Source organism: Trichomycterus rosablanca, unplaced genomic scaffold (assembly GCF_030014385.1).
Source record: "Trichomycterus rosablanca isolate fTriRos1 unplaced genomic scaffold, fTriRos1.hap1 scaffold_222, whole genome shotgun sequence".
In the NCBI taxonomy this organism is placed as follows: domain Eukaryota; kingdom Metazoa; phylum Chordata; class Actinopteri; order Siluriformes; family Trichomycteridae; genus Trichomycterus; species Trichomycterus rosablanca.
In genome coordinates, this window is record NW_026947050.1 from 23,200 (window position 1) to 44,913 (window position 21,714).

At 43.1% G+C, this 21,714-nt stretch overlaps 1 protein-coding gene across 1 annotated transcript in view; it reads right to left on the bottom strand.

The window, feature by feature from the left end:
• LOC134306741 (NLR family CARD domain-containing protein 3-like) overlaps positions 1–10,625 on the bottom strand; it is a 28,429-nt gene extending 17,804 nt beyond the window's left edge. Inside the window, exon 1 of the mRNA XM_062990387.1 lies at positions 10,295–10,625. Coding sequence (XP_062846457.1) covers positions 10,295–10,338 — 44 coding nt within the window. The 5' untranslated portion in view covers positions 10,339–10,625. The remainder of the gene's footprint in view (positions 1–10,294) is intronic.
• Between the last annotated feature and the right edge of the window lie 11,089 nt (positions 10,626–21,714).

A 21,714-nucleotide genomic window follows, 5' to 3' on the forward strand; every position in this document is an offset into this window, starting at 1 on the left:
GCGTGCTTATTGTCGCGGTGTATCTTCCGCCCAGCGCGAACGCGAAGGAAGCATTGAGCGAACTTTACAGAACCATCAGCGAACTGCAGAACATTCATCCAGACGGACTGTTTATTATCGCTGGGGATTTTAATCATGCAAATCTCAAGTCTGTTCTCCCTAAATTCCATCAGCATGTGGACTTTGCTACGAGAGGAGCGAACACGCTGGATAATGTTTACACGAACATTGCCGGTGCGTACCGGGCGGAGCCCCGCCCCCACCTCGGATACTCAGACCACATCTCTGTAATGCTAATTCCAGCATACAGAGCACTCGTCAGGCGCTCCAGACCTGTACAGAAACAGGTGAAAACCTGGCCAGAAGGATCCATCTCTGCTCTTCAGGACTGTTTTGAGTGCACTGACTGGGACATGTTTAGGGAGGCTGCAACATACGGCGATTACACTGATCTAGAGGAGTACACGACTTCAGTGACCTGCTACATCAGCAAATGCATTGAGGACGTCACTACCACTAGAACCATCACTTCCAGACCCAACCAGAAGCCGTGGATGACTCCAGAGGTGCGTGCACTGCTGAGGGCCCGAGACTCCGCTTTTAAAGCAGGTGACCAGCCGGCTCTGAGAACAGCGAGAGCCAGACTGTCCAGGGCGATCCGAGAAGCAAAGCGCGCACACGGCCAGAACATCCACAGCCACTTCCAGAACAGCGGTGACACACGGCGCTTGTGGCAGGGCATCCAGGCCATCACCAACTACAGGACGACTCCACCCGTCTGTGACAGTGATGACTCCCTTCCAGATGCGCTGAATGACTTCTACGCTCGGTTTGAGGCGCAGAACAACATGTTGGCGAGGAAGATGACGCCACCTTGTGACGACCAGGTGCTTCGTCTCACCACAGCGGACGTGAGGAGAACTCTGCACAGAGTCAACCCACGGAAAGCTTCTGGACCAGACAACATTCCTGGCCGAGTGCTCAAAGGATGTGCAGACCAGCTGGCAGATGTATTCACTGACATCTTCAACATCTCCCTGAGCAGCGCCATCGTTCCAACGTGCCTCAAGACGACCACCATCGTACCCGTGCCAAAGAAGTCATCTGTGTCATGCTTCAATGACTATCGTCCCGTAGCACTCACGCCTATCATCACGAAGTGCTTCGAGAAACTAGTCATGAGGCATATTAAGACCCTACTGCCTCCCACCATGGACCCACTGCAGTTTGCGTACCGTCCTAACCGCTCAACGGACGACGCCATATCCACTACACTCCACCTGGCTTCTACACACCTGGACAGAAAGAACACTTACGTCAGGATGCTGTTCATAGACTTTAGCTCAGCATTCAACACCATCATTCCTCAGCATCTAATTGGAAAGCTGAGCACGCTGGGCCTGAACACCTCTCTCTGCAACTGGATCCTGGATTTCTTGACTGAGAGACCTCAGTCCGTCCGGATCGGTAAGAACACCTCCAGCACCACCACACTGAGCACCGGCGCTCCCCAAGGCTGTGTGCTCAGTCCACTGCTGTTTACTCTGCTTACGCACGACTGTACAGCAATGCACAGCTCGAATTCCATCGTTAAGTTTGCAGACGACACAACTGTGGTGGGACTCATCAGCAACAACGATGAGTCAGCGTACAGAGAGGAGGTACAACATCTAACGGACTGGTGCCAAGTCAACAACCTGTCTCTGAACGTGGATAAAACCAAAGAGATGGTCATTGACTTTAGAAAGACACTAAGGGACCACTCCCCACTGCACATCGACGGCTCATCTGTTGAGATCGTCAAGAGCACCAAATTTCTCGGTGTTCATCTGGAGGAGAATCTCACCTGGACCCTCAACACCAGTTCCATCACCAAGAAAGCCCAGCAGCGTCTCTACTTTTTGAGAAGACTGAGGAAAGCTCATCTGCCACCCCCCATTCTCATCACGTTCTACAGAGGAACAATCGAGAGCATCCTGAGCGGCTGCATCACTGTCTGGTTCGGAAATTGTACTGCGTCAGACCGCAAAACTCTCCAGCGAGTAGTGAGGACAGCTGAAAAGATCATCGGGGTCGCTCTTCCATCTCTCACGGACATTTTTAACACCCGCTACATCCGCAAAGCTCTCAGCATTGTGGACGATCCAACCCATCCATCACATGGACTTTTTACTCTGCTCCCGTCTGGGAGACGATACCGCAGCATCCGGACTAACACAACCAGACTGTGTAACAGTTTTATCCCTCAAGCAATCAGACTCCTCAATTCAGTACTGTAACAATTTCCTCCGGAAATTTTCTGCTGCCACACACTAAACTATGCTATTGTCTGTTACTATGCTACTATGCACAAGTTACTATGCACAAGTTTCTTTAATTTCTGCACCTTACTCGCATTTTTGCACCTTATTTAATTTTTAAGCACCTTATCTGCATTGCCATTTTACGCTGCTAATGTACAACATGTCACTACCTCATAAACCATTGTACCATCTATTCACCATCATGTACTAACACTTGTCTTTAGTCCTGTCTTCTAATTACTTGTTTAGATTAGGGATAATTAGGAATATCTTTTGTAGTTATTTATTATAGGATTTTTTGTATTTATTGTTGTATTTACACTGTTTTGTATTGTCTTGCACTTTTTGTACTGTGTTACACCGTGATCCTAGAGGAACGCTGTTTCGTTTCAATATGTACTTGTATGTAGCTGAAATGACAATAAAACCTCTCTGACTCTGACTCTGACTCTGAATGTGACCACCTCAAAGCCTATAACCATCAGGCAGAACCAGAAACCATGGATCAACGGCGAGGTGCGTTCCCTGCTGAGAACCCGTGATGCCGCATTCAGGGACGGTGATGAAGCTACACTTAAAACTGCTGAAAGAAACCGGTCTGCTGGAATAAAGCTGGCAAAAGCCACATATGCTCTTAAGATTCAGGGTCATTTCACATCAAACGACCCACAGAGCATGTGGAAGGGCATTAGGTGCATCACAGACTACAAGAGGGAGGGCACACAGTGCCCTCAGGACCCCGCTCTCCTCAACACCTTTTATGCACGCTTTGAGGTCTCCAACACCACCTCCCCCTCCCAGCTCGCACCCTCCTTGGACGAGCCCCCAGCCATCAGCGTAACAATAGCAGAGGTGAGAAGAACACTGCTGAAAGTCAACCCCCAAAAGGCCCCCGGCCCTGATGGAATTCCAGGTAGAGTTCTGAGGGAATGTGCATATCAACTGTCTGAGGTCCTGACGGATATATTTAACATCTCACTGTCACAGGCCAGAGTTCCAGTATGTCTCAAAACATCCACTATCATCCCTGTACCAAAGTCCTCTTCAGCGACGTGTCTCAACGATTACCGACCTATTACACTCACTCCTGTCACCATGAAGTGCTTCGAGAGGTTGGTGAAGAGGCACCTGAAACAAACCATTAATGTAGCGGAGGACGTACACCAGTTTGCATATAGGCAGAACCGGTCCACAGCTGACGCCATCACTACCCTGACCCACCAGGCCCTCACCCACCTGGAAAACAAGGACTCCTACGTGAGGCTGTTGTTTCTGGACTTCAGTTCTGCATTTAATACCATCATCCCGCAGAAACTGGTGTCCAAGCTGGAATCACTGGGAACCTCTTCCCTGTGTAACTGGGTCTTGGTCCCTGTGTAACCGGGTCCTTCCCTGTGTAACTGGGTCCTGGATCTCCTGACCTGCAGGCCTCAAAATGTCAGGATAAACAACATCACATCCTCCACCATCATCCTGAACAGCGGCTCCCCCCAGGGCTGTGTGCTCAGCCCACTACTGTACACACTGATGACCTATGACTGCAGAGCTCACTACAAGAACAACCTCGAGGTCAAGTTCCCGGTGACACAGTGGTGGTCGGACTCATCACGGAGACGAGTCGGCATACAGGAAGGAGGTGGAGGACCTAACATGGTGGTGCAGAGACCTCAACCTCATCCTCGATGTTCAGAAGACCAAGGAGATGATTGTGGATTTCCACAGGACTGGTACAACCCCTCCTCCTCTACTCATTGATGGATTAGCTGTGGAGATGGTCCCCTCCATCAAGTACCTTGGGGTACACCTGACTGACACGCTCACCTGGCATACCAACACCACGGCTGTCATAAAGAAGGCCAACCAATGCCTGGATTTCCTGATGAAGCTGAGGAGGGCAGGTCTTCACACAGACATCCTCAGGTCCTTCTACAGCTGTGTGGTGGAGAGCATCCTGACCACCTGCCTCACTGTGTGGTATGCTGGCTGCACTATGGCAGAGAAGGAGGCGCTGCAGAGAGTGGTAAAGTCTGCACAGAGGACCATCGGATGCAGCTTACCACCCATCGGGGACACATACACAACCAGGTGTAAGGAAAGAGCCACCTGCATCTTCCGTTACCCCACCCACCCTGCACACGGACACTTCACCCTGCTTCCCTCTGGTAGGAGGCTGCGCTGCATCCGAGCAAAAACAACAAGACTGAAAAACAGCGTCTTTCCGCATGCAGTCAGACTGTTGAACTGTTCTATCCCCCATATACTGTCTATGCACCAGTTACCTTAAACACCTGTGACCTGGTGCTGCCTTTTCTGCTGCTATACTTTGAATCATGCACTTTAGATCCACATAAAGCTGCTGTAGTTCTACTTCTGTAGCTACTAGTTATTTCTTCTAGTTTTTGAAGTCTTAAGTAGGGTTGGGCAATATTGCCGATTTTCATACCGTCATACCATCTTCATAAAATACCGCGGTATATGGTATTACCGCCGGGGGGGTATTGGGTTGTGCGGACTTCTCTCTGTTAGTAATGGGTCGTTCGCGAGCGATCCGATTCTATTAAACGGCTCTTTCAAATGAATCGAGTTGCATCTCTGGGAACCGTTATACAGCGGTGCTTGAAAGTTTGTGAACCCTTCAGAATTTTCTATATTTCTGCATAAATATGACCTAAAACATCATCAGATTTTCACACAAGTCCTAAAAGTAGATAAAGAGAACACAGTTAAACAAATGAGACAAAAATATTGTACTTGGTCATTTATTTATTGAGGAAAATTATCCAATATTACATATTTGTGAGTGGCAAAAGTATGTGAACCTTTGCTTTGCAGCAATAACTGCAACTAAATGTTTCCGGTAACTGTTGATCAGTCCTGCACACCGGCTTGGAGGAATTTTAGCCCGTTCCTCCGTACAGAACAGCTTCAACTCTGGGATGTTGGTGGGTTTCCTCACATTAACTGCTCGCTTCAGGTCCTTCCACAACATTTCGTTTGGATTAAGATCAGGACTTTGACTTGGCCATTCGAAAACATGAACTTTATTCTTCTTTAGTCATTCTTTGTAGAAGGACTTGTGTGCTTAGGGTCGTTGTCTTGCTGCATGACCCACCGTCTCTTGAGATTCAGTTCATGGACAGATGTCCTGACATTTTCCTTAAGAATTCTTTGATATAATTCAGAATTCATTGTTCCATCAATGATGGCAAGCCATCCTGGCCCAGATGCAGCAAAACAGGCCCAAACCATGATACTACCACCACCATGTTTCACAGATGGGATAAGGTTCTTATGCTGGAATGCAGTGTTTTCCTTTCTCCAAACACAACGCATTTCATTTAAACCAAAAAGTTCTATTTTGGTCTCATCTGTCCACAAAACATTCTTCCAGTAGCCTTCTGGCTCGTCCACGTGATCTGTAGCAAACTGCAGACGAGCGGCAATGTTCTTTTTGGAGAGCAGTGGCTTTCTCCTTGCAACCCTGCCATGCACACCATTGTTGTTCAGTGTTCTCCTGATGGTGGACTCATTAACATTAACATTAGCCAATGTGAGAGAGGCCTTCAGTTGCTTAGAAGTTACCCTGGGGTCCTTTGTGACCTCGTCGACTATTACACGCCTTGCTCTTGGAGTGATCTTTGTTGGTCGACCACTCCTGGGGAGGGTAACAATGGTCTTTAATTTCCTCCATTTGTACACAATCTGTCTGACTGTGGATTGGTGGAGTCCAAACTCTTTAGAGATGGTTTTGTAACCTTTTCCAGCCTGATGAGCATCAACAACTCTCCTTTGTTCGTGCCATGATACACTACCACAAACATGTGTTGTGAGGAGCAGACTTTGATAGATCCCTGTTCTTTAAATAAAACAGGGTGCCCACTCACACCTGATTGTCATCCCACTGATTGAAAACACCTGACTCTAATTTCACCTTCAAATTAACTGCGAATCCTAGAGGTTCACATACTTTTGTCACTCACAAATATGTAATATTGGATCATTTTCCTCAATAAATAAATGACCAAGTACAATATTTTTGTCTCATTTGTTTAACTGGGTTCTCTTTATCTACTTTTAGGACTTGTGTGAAAATCTGATGATGTTTTAGGTCAGGGGTCACCAACCTTTTCAAGACCAAGAGCTACTTCAAGGGTTCCTAATAATACAAAGGGCTACTTGTTTGATACAAACTTTCTGAATAACATAAGGTTGCATGATTCACTTTTAAGTATATTATTATTATTATTACTATTATTATTATTATTTATGTTATTATTAATAAATATTCATATATATGAAGAGTCTGCTCATATGTTAATGTTAATGATTCCTCAAAAAAATTATTAACAATGATTTACCATGGTAGGAAACACATATATTTCAGCATGTAATGTTGTTCATCTCTAATGATCTAAATCTGTTTTAATATTTGAAAGTCAGAGCGATCACATCTGTGATATGTTTGTAAATATTGTTCCTGAAAGTTTTGTATGAATGAGCAAATTTCTTGCATTTTGATCATCACACCATTTCTATCTTTTCTTTTTTTTTTTTTTTTGTACCATTTTTAGGAAATCATTAACAGTCACATCTTCAAATCATGTCCCGTTTGTACTTATCACTTTTTTGTAACGTTTTAGAACAAATTATGAACTCGGTCCATGTTTGTACAAATGATCAGTTAAGTACGATTAAAAAAAAATAAAGCTGTGATGTACATGGAAGTTTTTGTGACACGTACTGAAGTGTCTCTCCACATTCCTCCCAATCGTTGTGAAAATATTAAGTTCTCTTTCCTTTTCTTGTGTTTTTTCACTTGTGTTATTGATTAAAAAAGAGCAGCAACACAAATAAATTTTTAGACGGCGCTCAATAGTCACTAGTGCTATATTAGAACATGCCCCGCACCAGGTTGGTGACCCCTGTTTTAGGTCATATTTATGCAGAAATATAGAACATTCTAAAGGGTTCACAAACTTTCAAGCACCACTGTACATATGTTTTATATGTTTTTTTCATTTTTGCGGCGTTCTTATCGGCTGTAATACACCCATTCTGCTTCACATCAGTATGGGGAATAAATCAGTCATAATAAAAGCTGTTTACTGTCGGAATTCAAATCCGAAATCAGAGTATCGCGACGAGTGAGCGCGACCGACACACACACACACACACACACACACACACACACACACACACACACACAGAGATAATATTATATTGTATAAACTTGCACAAGTGTGTTTTTTTTGCAAGTTCGGGCTTGTCAGTGAATGTAACCGTATTCGGTACACGGAGATGTTATATTGACATGCCAGCGCGTTGTGCTACCCCATCCCATGATTTTGAATGGCAAGATACTAACTGTTAGCTTAGCAAGCGAAACCCGATGGAATCGCTGTCTAAGTAGCACGTTCAAATAACCTGCCTTATAATAAGTCATTGACTCTACTCTACTGAGGCAGCTGCCTGTGTAGGCAGTAAGAGAGCAAGGCAGCTCACTAGGTGTTTGAACACACCCCATGTAGAAAGCTCCCTAGCTTTTGTGTTATCACCTCAAACAGTGAGCTCCCCCACAACCAATCAGTGAGCTCCAACCGCCTACAACTCCCACCCCTCCCTTACTGTGGATGCGCGCAGGTCTTAAAGTCTCAGTTTTCAAGATGGACCTTAAGCAGAAATTTGCCGCTTCACATTTTTAAAATACCGTCACCATTTTCAAATACCGCGGTATACCGCAATACCGTCATACCGCCCAACCCTAGTCTTAAGTTTTATTTTTACTTAACACAGTTTTTTTTTTTTTTTGCTATTTATATTTTATATTTTATTATGTTTACACACACACCGAGACCTAAGTAACTGCATTTCGTTCTAATCATGTACAACCCCAATTCCAATGAAGTTCGGACGTTGTGTAAAACATAAATAAAAACAGAATACGATGATTTGCAAATGCATTAAAACATAATAAAGTATGTAAACAATCGCGATTGTCACATTTCTAACATCGGGTGAAAACGTTCATTCGAATTAACCGAATTAATCATGAAAATCTCCCAGCCCTACTCCTGAGGCCATGTGGTAATATCCGTTACAGAATGATGTCGGTTTTTAATGCAGTGCCGCTGTTTTTGGAAATCATGGACGTCGTGTCCTCCGGGCCAAAGAGGAAAAGGACTGTCCGGATTGTTATCAGCGCAAAGTTGAAAAGCCAGCATCTCTGATGGTATGGGGGTGTGTTAGTGCCCATGGCATGGGTAACTTGCACATCTGTGAAGGCACCATTAATGCTGAAAGGTACATACAGGTCTTGGAGCAACACATGCTGCCATCCAAGCAACGTCTTTTTCAGGGACGTCCCTGCTTATTTCAGCAAGACGATGCCAAGCCACCTTCTGCACGTGTTACAACAGCGTGGCTTCGTAGTAAAAGAGTGCGGGTACTAGACTGGCCTGCCTGCAGTCCAGACCTGTCTCCCATTGAAAATGTGTGGCGCATTATGAAGCGCAAAATACGACAACGGAGACCCCGGACTGTTGAGCAACTGAAGTTGTACATCAAGCAAGAATGGGAAAGAATTCCACCTACAAAGCTTCAACAATTAGTGTCCTCAGTTCCCAAACGCTTATTGAGTGTTGTTAAAAGGAAAGGTGATGTAACACAGTGGTAAACATGCCCCTGTCCCAACTTCTTTGGAACGTGTTGCAGGCATCAAATTCAAAATGAGTGAATATTTGCAAAAAACAATAAAGTTTATCCGTTTGAATATTAAATATTTTGTCTTTGTAGTGTATTCAATTGAATATGGGTTGAAAAGGATTTGCTAATCATCGTATTCTGTTTTTATTTCTGTTTTACACAACGTCCCAACTTGGAATTGGGGTTGTACATGGTTTTGAATGACAATAAAGCTGAGTCTGAGTCCGAAAGGCTCCACAAGATAGTGGAATGTGTACGTGAGAACTTAAATAACTGAACATAAATAACTCTGTTTGATGCTGACCTTTTCAAAGTGCCTTCAATGACACAAACTGTTTCATATGACGTACAAAAAAAATGCTTAACTGGAGCTTATTGTACTAAAATGACAAACCAGGAGCACCAAAGTTCTCTCAATTATCACTGGTCATTAGTGTGTCTACTGCGGAAATGACCACCAGTGGTTTCCATTTAAACCTAATACATTATTTTGAACATGGCCTACATTATCATTACTAACATACTACATTTGGGATTAAAGAACATCTGATGTACAATGTAAGTATAAATATTTATATTTTTATGAAGCCATATCTCATGTAGGTGAACACTGTAGTGGAACGCTGCTAAAACTTTATATTCCATGAATTATTCTTTAAAAATGTTCTATTTATTTCTCCATTACATCATGATGCTTTCTTGCTTGGGCCTGTTTATCTACAGGCTTTGCAAAAGAGGATCTTAAACTTTTACAACTCTGCACTTATGGCATACCCCCATTCAATAACCTGGTAAAGATATGGAAATGAACTAAGCAAAGTTAATTCTACCAAAAGTACAATTCAACATACTGTCCACATGAGTTTATCTTTTATGTAGCCTTTTCTATTCTGCTTACTGTCTTTACATCAAAATAAAGAGTTAAGAATGATGTTGTAACATTGTTGTACACAAGGATAAAGAACATTTGTACAACTGACAGTAAAAATCAGCCAGAACTTGTTAGTGTTACATACCAGCAGGATCCTAAATCACTTCATATACACTACATACTGACTACATAGTGAATAGAGGAGATTATTATTGTACCCTACATAGTGTACAGGAGTAGGAGGTAAGAAACTATTTGTGATTCGGACTGACGGTTGAAAACGTATTTACGGAGTTTAATGAAGCTTTTATTTACTTTTCTGGAGCTTTTATACCAAATTACTTTAATCAGTCAGTAACAGAAACACAGTGAAGAGTTTTAATGAATCCTCAACATTATTTATTATAAATTTACTCACCTGTTTTTGTTCTCTTCCTCTGAGAGATTCATGTTAGAGTTCATGTTTCCTCCTACAGATTGAAGCTTTAAAGCTGCTCACACATGTAGAGAAACACAGCAGCACACCAGAATTCTTCTTTATGAAGTCTAGATTTATAACATTCACATATTACAGCTTTAAATTCAGTTTCTCACTGTGATTTTCTCCTGAACAACTTTATATTCCTCTCTTCACTAAGCAGCGCAGCGAGTTTACTTTCTCTTTTAAAACCGGATTGAGCTGGTTTATTCAGCAGAGGAGAAGGAGGGAGGAGCCACACACACACACACAGTACAGAAATGATTGTAAACAGCAGCCATTTTAGGTTTCTCAGCCTGGGTTGAGTTATGCCAAGTTCACACTACACGACTTTCTGATTTGTCGGGTCGCTGTACAGTTCTCACTACACGACTGAATCTTTTGCACTCAGGAGTCTTTCAGTCGGTGTATATTTCACACTACACGACTGATCGGTGATAGGGGGTTTCACACTACACGATCCATCACCAACTGGAATCACAGGCGAGCTTCTCTGCTCTCCCTTTTTTTTTTTTTTTTTTACAAAAACACACGTGAGAAGTGACGAGAAGTTTAATGACACCACGTCCAAAAATGCACGTCAACAAGTAGCGAGTGATCAAAGTGTTTGTGCGCTGATGTGCAGCGTAAAATCAAAGAGGAAAAATAAATGAATCTGAGTGGATTTGGCAACACGAACAGTATGGATTGTTCTATAGTGAGTTGGAAGTTAATTAATAATTTTGCAATGCAGCGTGGGTATTGTTAGAATGTATTTATTTACAACCATATGTATGTGTTCGCACCCTGTAAGTTCCTACTGTCATCATCGTGTTACTTCCACATCCTGAAAGTATTCACACCTTGTACAACAGCTGCCTGCTTTTATTGTCTACCAACACCCTCTTTTCCTTAGCTATTTATTCTTGTTTATTCCCCAAATAAAGTCAGAAGATTTTTGGTGCTCAGCCGTGTCTGTCTCTGTGCCTTTGTCTTCTCCTGGGCTCAACCGAGCTCAGTAAAGAAACCAAGAGGAATCTATCAACTGGTGGAGAATATTCCATAAAAGCCTTATTTTAACAGGTATTATGTTTTGTAGAGGACGATCAAGTCAGAAATACTGTAAAACGTGTGTGCCGGTGTATTCTGATATAAACTATATTAATTATCCCCCTGTCTGTACCACCTGTTTCCTCTCCTGCGTTTCCCCTCACACCGTATCCTGCGTTCTCACTGGCTGTTTGACATGTCACTCATTCTCAGTCGGACATCTCAGATCAGATATCTGACCTGCTAGAAAACTCAATCCAGTCGCCGAGCCGGTCGGGTCGAGTAGTTGGATAGTTCACACTTAGCGATTGAGAGCCGAGTTTTGATCGCCGAGTTGCTCCCGAGCCGGAAAATCAAGCGCCGACCAGCCGCCGAGCGAAATCTGGCCAAAAATCGTGTAGTGTGAACTAGGCATTATACGTGGTCCCAGGATGCATCACACCACTGGTGTTACCTTTTCCTGATTAATGTCTCTCGACCGTGGTCGTAACGACTCAGGGGAGCTGTTTCACCTGTTTCACATGTTGTTGTATTTAGGTGGCCTTGATTCTCACACTCACCAGTGACTTTTACATTCAGTTATCATTTACACTGTTGTTGTTGTTGATCACGCATAAAGTGTTAACATAACGATAAAAGAACTGTGAACATTAAAGAAACAAGGTGTACTTACCTGGACGTCCCAGCAAAAAAAAGAGAGGAACAGCTCACTCTTTCAGAGGAGGAGGGGAGTCGCGCACACGGCCGAAATAAACAGTGAAAGTGAAAGAACTGAATAACCAGAGGTGGAAAGAGTACTAAAATATTGTACTCAAGTAAAAGTACGATTATTTTAATGAATTTTTACTTAAGTACGAGGAAAATGACTAGTCTAAAAATCTACTCAAGTAAAAAGTAACTCATTTAAAATGTACTCAAAGTAAACATAACTGAGTTACTTTTTTAACAGCGGGGGGGGGGGGGGGGGTCTCTTCTGTGTAATGCAAACATGACAAGTGGATATTAATCTCACAATAGTTGTTTTTAATTAAAATATAATAAACATGTTGATACAACATTGAAAACATTTAGGGATGTTTAATGTGTTATTTTAGTACAGGCCATCCCATAATACTTTTTTAAAACTGTATAAGCACGAATAATAAGCAAGAAGTTGGCATTAATTGTGGATTCTATAGAGCAGCTTTCTTTTCATCACCAACAAAAACCAAACAACATCATACTGCAGATCTCATAACTCAACACAAGTCACGGTTACAGGTGTTGTGACTTTCACTAAATGACCCAAAGAAAACCTTCAAGATGTAAGAGACAAAACTTCGCCATTCTTTGACATCAAACTATGTTATCAAATAACGAAACTCCAAACATGTTAAACTTTTAAAAATCACCCTTCCCTCCCTCCTCTATACCTAGATTACAGCTCCTTTATTTTAGCACCAGTTTACTTTCCATCCCAGAATACACTGCAGCAGTTTCCCAGACACCATTTTTTTTAGCGTTTCTTTTTTTTTTTTTTTTTTTTTTTTTACTCCGTAACGGATGTTATTTAAAATGTAGCGAATTATAATTCCTAATACAAAACATACTTAAGTAAAAGTAAAATTACTGGTTGTAAAATCTACTTTAAAAAGTACAAGTACACAAAAAAACTACTCAATTACAGTAACGCGAGTACATCTCACCGGACCTGATCCCCTTCATCACACCCATCATCAACAACTCCCTGACATCAGGTGTCGTCCCTACTGCTTTTAAGAAGGCTCAGGTCATTCCCCTTCTTAAGAAACCTACACTAGACACTACAGACATTAACAACTACAGACCTGTCTCACTCCTCTCTTTTCTATTGAAAATTCTTGAACGTTCTGTCTATAACCAACTATCTGCCTTTCTTACTCAGAATGACCTCCACGATCCGTACCAGTCTGGCTTCAAGGCAGCGCATTCTACGGAAACAGTAGATGTTACTGAGAAGCTTCATGCAGCCAAACTGTTCATCTGTCCTTATTCTTCTTGACCTCTCTGCAGCCTTTGACACAGTGAATCACAACATTCTCTTGTCCACTCTCTCCAACCTTGGAGTAACAGGTTCAGCATGGCAATGGATGGCCTCCTACCTCGAAAGGCGCTCTTACTAAGTGTCATGGAGAAGATCCATATCTCCTCCATGCACTCTTTCAACCGCTGTTCCTCAGGGCTCTGTACTTGGCCCACTTCTTTTCTCTACACCCGCTCTCTGGGTAAGGTCATAGCCTCCCATGGCTTCTCCTACCACTCCTATGCAGATGACACTCAGCTCGTTCTGTCATTTCCTCCTTCAGACACAAGTCTCAGCTCACATCTCAGCATGTCTGCGAGATATCTCACAATGGATGTCAGCTCATCATCTAAAACTTAATCCCAGCAAGACAGAGATGTTGCTCATTCCCGGAGATCAGTCTCCAACCCATGACCTAGTCATCTCTCTTGATGACTCCCAGATCAGTCCATCTGATAAGGTAAGAAGTCTTGGTGTTGTCCTGGATAACCAGCTAACCTTCTCTCCTCATGTAGCCAACATGACAAGATGGTGCCGGTTCCTCCTGTACAACATCAGGAAGATTCGTCCATTTCTCTCCAGGGAAGCCGCTCAGATTCTGGTCCAATCACTCGTAATCTCACGGTTGGACTACTGCAACTCCCTCCTGGCAGGAGCTCCCATGTCCACTATTAAACCCCTGCAGCTCATTCAAAATGCAGCTGCCCGTCTGGTTTTTAACCAGCCCAAACACTGCCACATCACCCCACTGCTGCCTCATCACCCCACTGCTGCCACATCACCCCACAGCTGCCTCATCATCACCCCACTGCTGCCACACCATCGCCCCACTGCTGCCTCATCATCACCCCACTGTTGCCTCATCATCACCCTACTGCTGCCACATCATCACCCCACTGCTGCCACATCATCACCCCACTGCTGCCTCATCATCACCCCACTGCTGCCACATCATCACCCCACTGCTGCGTTCTCTTCACTGGCTTCCTGTAGCTGCACACATTCAGTTTAAAACACTGATGCTCACCTACAAAGCCAAAAATGGACCAGCCCCAAGCTACCTTCGTGGTCTAATCAAACCCCGCTCTGTACCACGCAACCTCCGAGCCTCTAGTCTCACTCGACTTGAGCCTCCACCCAGGACTAAAGGAAGACGAGCATCAAGGCTCTTCTCTGTTCTGGCACCCAAGTGGTGGAATGAACTTCCTCTGTCTGTCCGAACATCTGAGTCTCTTGCTGTCTTTAAAAAACGATTAAAAACCTTCATCACCTTTTTACTAAACACTTAACCTGACTTGTACTTATTTACCATTTCCAAAAGAAAAAAAACAACACTTTGATTCTAACAGGTTTCAGAAGATTTGTGTTCTTCGACTGTTGTTTACTAAAACTTGAGAAATGAAATATTTACTATGGAAGCACTTCTGTAAGTCGCTCTGGATAAGAGAAAATGCAGTCATATGCAATAAACAGTTGTATGTTTTTAGGATACCAGAACATTTTTTGCAAAAAAAGAGAAAACATTCTCCACCTATTCCTGAGGGCAGTTAAGACAGTGAGGGCAGCCGCTCAGATGATGAGATTATATTGAATGCCACGATGGAACAGTATCAGATATACAGTGATGCAAATGAAGAAAGTGAGGCAGAAGTTGAAGGTCATGATGGTCAGTCAGAGACAGCAAGTCATAGATTGCTATGGAAGACTCATGCTCGTGTCCACTACCACTATCACAGTCAGTTGAAATGTGGCCGACCCAGCTCTGTGGGGTCTGACATGATATGGCAGAGAAAGAGGGAATCACTGCCACAACAAGAGGTCAGAAACGACGGCATTGCACACTGGCCATATTATTCAGAAAAGCAATGTCGATGCAAGAAAGTGGACTGCATAGCGTATGAAGACCCACCCGCCCACATATAGTCCGGTCCCCACCATGCAGATACGGTGGCCAATTAGTGGACTGCACAGCTTAAACCAGAATAATGTGCAAGAAATGCGGAGTGCACTTATGTTTTACACCCAAGAAAAACTGCCTACGGGATTTTCATACATGAACTCAAAGTCCAAAGTTCAATGATGATGAACAAATTAAAAGAGATGGTTTCCTTTATTATATAAAAGACTGTTCCTATATTAAATGAAAGACTGTTCTCTTATTACATTGAAAGACTGTTGTAAAATTACAGTTTGTTTTAATGATGAATGAGACTAGAGGAATAGTGTAGATTACACAATTCTCTAAAGAATTGATGTAACTTTCAGTTTTTACTTAATTACATTTTTAAAAATAAGCAGTTCCAGAACCTAATATCTGTTAACATCATTTTTAGGTTATATTTTTGTTAGGGTGTCTGCGGCGTTTGATGAACTTACCACCCGTTCTCAGCGTCGCAGACGTTACAGAACAAAGAACAGCGTGGCCTCAAATAGGAGGTCCGCTGATTAGTGCATACGACCGGCACCTGCGCGCTCACTATTTAAGTGGGCGTTGTCAGGTTGCCGGCGTCGCACCTTTTGTTCTGTATATGGCTTTTGGCTGCACCGCATCAGCCTTGTTATTTTTGGTAGGGCTTAGCTGGTACCCCCCAGGCGCTGTATAGTGGTTGGGGGCGTAGGTCTAGAAGCCGAGGTAAATAGGCTTAGTTTTTCTGGTCGACTTAGCTGGTGCGAGTTTGTGCAGCCCTCGCGCTGTAGTTTGTTTGGAACGCGCAGCTTGTTCCGGTTAGCCACTGGCTAACGCTAGCGCTGCTTCCACACGCAGCAGGCTCTTAAAGCGCTTCCGAATCCCGGGGGTTATCGCAGTGTGTTTGGCTCTATAGTCATAGAGCCGCGTTATCACCGGAGCGACCCGGGTTCGTATCTGCGCCTCGCCATTTTTCATTGCGCTCCATTGTGTATACGGCCGCTTCCCAGTTCACCGCTGGTGACAGTGCCGCTCAGGCTCCCCTCATAGCCCGTGCTTTTCCCCCTGTTTTGTCTCGGTCTCACGGGCGGTTTTCGCCGAGACCAGCTGCGCTCGGCGTATCTCTTAAAGCGGCAGCGCCTTTCTATTCCCAGCCTCGCTGTTTGCGAGGTGCGTTGGTCTATGACCAGCGAGTGAGCGACCAGGGTTTGCGACTTTTTAAAACTGCTATTTCATAATTACTCCCATAGAGGGTTAAAAACACTGCTTTGTTTTTTGTTTTTTTTTGCTGCAAGCTTTGGAGCTTCTGTGTCACCTGCAACATCACTAATCTTAACTAAACAATGTGCATTATGTGTGGAATAAATGAAAACCCACTAAACACAACTTCAAAAGCAAAGTGAATATTGTGGATAGAGATGTAAACAGTGTCCATCTTGGTGTATCGAGGATCCGCTGCTGTTTACTCTGTACAGCTGGTGAACATTCCCAGAAGATTTTAACGTCATGTTTTACACTTCATGACATTCATGACAGAAACGGTAGTTACTGCTTACACAAGATTCAACAGTTCAAGTCTTTAATATCAAACACAGTCATGGATAATCTCTCTGAGCTCTCTTCTCTACAAAGCAGCTGAAAGATTGTGAGACTTTTTACTTTCCAGACTCTAGACTAGTGAGAATTAAAGTGCTTCTTTTTAACTTTTGGAATTTGTACTTCTGCTTTTGCTCCACCATGAATATAATTATTTGTGGTCACTAGATGGCGCTATAGGCTCTGTTTTGACATGAATATCCTAAAGTTAATTCCTAATGAGATACAAATACCAATGTTTAGATTTACCAAATACTACACAAAAAATGAATTGCAATAACAAGAACACACATTCAGTGTGTAAAACATAAAACATTCTTACTACAAATGCACTTATTATGCTTTATGCAGGAATGGAAATATATTAAAAAATGAAATGAAGTTGAGCAGATACAAGATGAAATATCTCAGGTTCATCCAGTCTGACATCAAATAAAAGTCAAAGTCAGTGTAAGAAACTCTATGTTTTTATTTTATTTACATTTTCCGTACTGTTCCAACTTTTTCTTATTTGAGGTTGTACATGTTGTCATTATACTTACATAATTCTGAAGCCACTATTAAATATTAGTAAGCATTTAATTTTCATGTCCCCACATTAACAACCTGTGAAAACAGTCACATTGTCTGACTTGGACAGTTTTACACCTGATACTGACTCAGTTAGAAACTCCAGTGACCCACACAAACCTCAGCACCACTGACCAGTTTTAAAATGAACTGGAACATCAATCGAGGTATTCTTGACTAAAATCAGTTCCCAGCCATACAAATGCTCTTTTGACTGAGTGGGCACAAATTCCCACAGACATACTTCAGAGTCTTGTGAGAAGCTTCTAATAAAAGTGTCTGTTGTTCTAACTGATAAGATCACATAGAGGTCACTCTGTTTTATTACCATTAGTTTTAGTAACGGGACGTCCGAGAAGCTCATGGTCAGGTGTCCACATACTTTTGGTCATGTAGTGTATATATGAGTAGGTTGAATATAAAGTGAAGATAATAAAGGCTGTAAATGAATGTATATGTTGATGTAGTGATGAGTTTGGGATGAATATAGTAAGAAGGTGGTGGGTTTTGGAGACGGTGTTAGTTTACAGCACAGCCTGTATGGAGCGTTTAACCCTGTAAATAGAGAAAGTTCTAGAATCTTCTCACCTGAATGTTCCACACTAAACTGGGTTTGATTCTCTCTATATGCAGGTATGGAATCATCTCTAAATCACTTCAATACTTTCTACAATTCCTATATTGGGATTGTTTAAAGCTTATAACGTTTCATTTAACTGTTTGATGGTAATAAAGTTCATTAAAAAGACTTTAATTTTGGTTCATTAGTAACTAACCGATCTGAGGAATGTGGGCTAATGAGTTCTGCTAAAGAGTGAACATTAGTAGTCTTCATTAATAACGTGTTTATTTATCATTTTTACTTATTTGAAAGTGTTAAACCAGCCACTAGGGAACACAAGCCAGTGTATCTTTTGTGCCAGTCCCAAGCCCGGGTAAATGGTGAGGGTTGTGTCAGGAAGGGCATCCGACGTAAAACACTTGCCAAAACTAACATGCGAGTTCATCTAAGAGATACCATACCGGATCGGTCGAGGCCCGGGTTAACAACGACCGCCACTGGTGCTGTTGACAAACAGGGTGCCGGTGGAAATTGTGCTACTGTTAGTCGAAGACCACGAGGAGGGAAACGTGTCAGGAGACAGAAAGAGAGGAGGAAAGTCAAGAGTGTAGGACTGAGGGTGGCAACTCTAAATGTGGGGACAATGACAGGCAAAGGTAGAGAGCTGGCTGACATGATGCAGAGAAGGAAGATAGATGTTTTATGTGTTCAAGAGACCAAGTGGAAGGGCAGCAAGGCTTACAGCATTGGAGCAGGGTTTAAACTGTTTTACCATGGTGTGGATAGAAAGAGAAATGGAGTAGGGGTGGTCTTGAAAGAGGAGTTAGCAAAAAACGTAGTAGAGGTGAAAAGAGTGTCAGATAGGGTGATGGGTCTGAAGGTAGAGGTAGAAGGTCTGATGTTGAATGTTGTCAGTGGTTATGCTCCGCAGGTTGGTTGTGAGAAAGAGGAAAAAGAGAAGTTCTGGAAGGATCTAGATGAAGTGATAGAGAGTATTCCCAGGGAGGAGAGAGTGGTGATAGGAGCAGACCTAAATGGACATGTTGGTGAAGGAAACAGAGGAGATGAGGAAGTGATGGGTAGGTTTGGTGTCAAGGAAAGGAACCAGGAAGGACAGATGGTGGTGGATTTTGCCAAGAGGATGGAAATGGCTGTAGTCAACACTTATTTCCAAAAACGGGAGGAACATAGGGTGACCTATAAGAGTGGAGGAAGGAGTTCACAAGTAGACTACATTCTGTGTAGAAGAGGAAACCTGACAGAGATTGGGGACTGTAAGGTTGTGGCAGGGGAGAGCGTGGCCAGACAGCATCGGATGGTGGTGTGTAGAATGACTGTTGTGGTAAAGAAGAGAAAAAGTGCCAAATCAGAGAAGAAGACCAAATGGTGGAAGCTGAGGAAGGAGGAATGTGGTGAAGAGTTCAGAGAGGAGCTGTTAAAGGCTCTGGGTGGTAAGAAAGAGCTTCCAGATGACTGGGCTACTACAGCAACAGTGATTAGAGAGACAGGTAGGAAGGTACTTGGTGTGGCAGCTGGACAGGGAAAAGATGATAAGGAAACCTGGTGGTGGAATAGTGAAGTGCAGGAAGTGATTCAAAGGAAGAGGTTAGCCAAGAAGAAATGGGACATTGACAGGACTGACGAAAGTAGACAGGAATATAAGGAGATGAAACGTAAGGCAAAAAGAGAGGTAGCAAAGGCAAAGCAGAAGGCATATGAGGAGTTGTATGAGAGGTTGGACACTAAGGAAGGAGAGAAGGACTTGTATAGATTGGCCAGACAGAGAAATCAGGCTGGAAAGGATGTGCAGCAGGTTAGACTTGTCAAAGATAGGAATGGTAATGTTCTAACAAGTGAGGAGAGTGTGATGGGAAGATGGAAGGAGTACTTTGAGGAGCTAATGAATGAAGAGAATGAAAGGGAAAGAAGAGTAGAGGTCATAGGAACGGTGGATCAGGAAGTAGGAAAGATCAATGAGAATGAAGTTCGGAAAGCTTTGAAGAGGATGAAGAAAGGGAAGGCAGTTGGACCTGATAACATACCAGTGGAAGTATGGAAATGTCTAGGTGAGATGGCAGTGAGGTTTTTGACTCAATTATTCAATGGCATTGTTGAGAGTGAGAAAATGCCAGAGGAATGGAGGAGAAGTGTGCTGGTGCCCATTTTTAAGAACAAGGGTGATGTACAGAGTTGTAACAACTACAGGGGAATTAAGTTGATGAGCCACACAATGAAGATCTGGGAGAGAGTTGTGGAAGCTAGACTTAGACAAGAGGTAACTATTTGTGAGCAGCAGTATGGTTTCATGCCAAGAAAGAGTACCACAGATGCCATCTTTGCTTTGAGGATGCTGATGGAGAAGTACAGAGAGGGTCAGAAAGAACTTCATTGTGTCTTTGTCGATTTAGAAAAAGCGTATGACAGAGTGCCAAGGGAGGAGCTGTGGTGTTGTATGAGGAAATCTGGAGTACAGTCCCTGACAGAAGTTCTGTCGCTTATCCATGTTGTGGAAACAAAAGCTTATAACCTGACTTTAAATTCATCCATTGGTTTTAGAAATGACTCATATGAAAGCTGAAACCCTCCCAAATGAGGTTTAATTTAAGAAAATAAATTTGCTTCACTGCAGAAATATTGATCATTTAATGAACACAGAAAGGTCAGATTTTGGCAAGACAAAAGTTTTGTCGCCTTGTCATATAATGCATCCAATCCTAGTTTACAGCCTCACCTGTGCTCACTAATTGATCGGTTAATTAGTGGGTGTGTATAAAAAGAACCCCAGCACCCCAGACCTTCACTTGAACTGCAACTTCACCTCTGACAACATGCCAAAAATCCACCCTGCGACCAAAGCCTTGATTATCAAGAGGCTGAAGACCAGATCCACTGCAGAGGTGGCTGGCACCTTTAATGTGTCTCAGCGTCAAGTACAAAGAATTAAAAAAAGATTTGAAGAGACTGGAGATGTTTTTGACAAGCCCAGGTCCGGCAGACCCCGCAAGACAACTGCTAAGGAGGAACGTTTGTTGGTTAGAAAATCCAAAGCCAGCCCCTCTTCCACTGCAGCAGAGCTCCACCAGGCCTGGTCACCTCAAGTCCCTGTGTCAACTAGAACAGTTTGTAGGATTCTGTCTCGAAATGGCCTCCATGGTCGAATCAGTGCCCAGAAGCCAGCACTAAACAAAAGGCAATTAAAAGGCCCACAGCCTGCTAAACAGATGGACGCTGGAAAAGTGGCAGAAGGTGGATTTCTCAGATGAATCTTCAGTTGAATTACACCACAGCCACCGCAAATACTGCAGGAGACCTACTGGAGCCCGTATGGATCCAAGATTCACCCAGAAAACTTAAGTTTGGTGGTGGAAAGATCATGGTCTGGGGTTACATTCAGTATGGGGGTGTGCAAAACATTTGCAAGGTGGAAGGCAATATCAATAGCCTAAAATATCAAGAAGTATTAGCTACCTCTTACATTCCCAATCATAAAAGGGGTCAAATTTTGCAGCAGGATGGTGCTCCATCTCATACATCCATCTCTACATCAAAGTTCCTCAAGGCGAAGAAGATCAAGGTGCTCCAGGACTGGCCAGCCCAGTCACCAGACATGAACATCATTGAGCATGTTTGGGGTAGGATGAAAGAGGAAGCTTGGA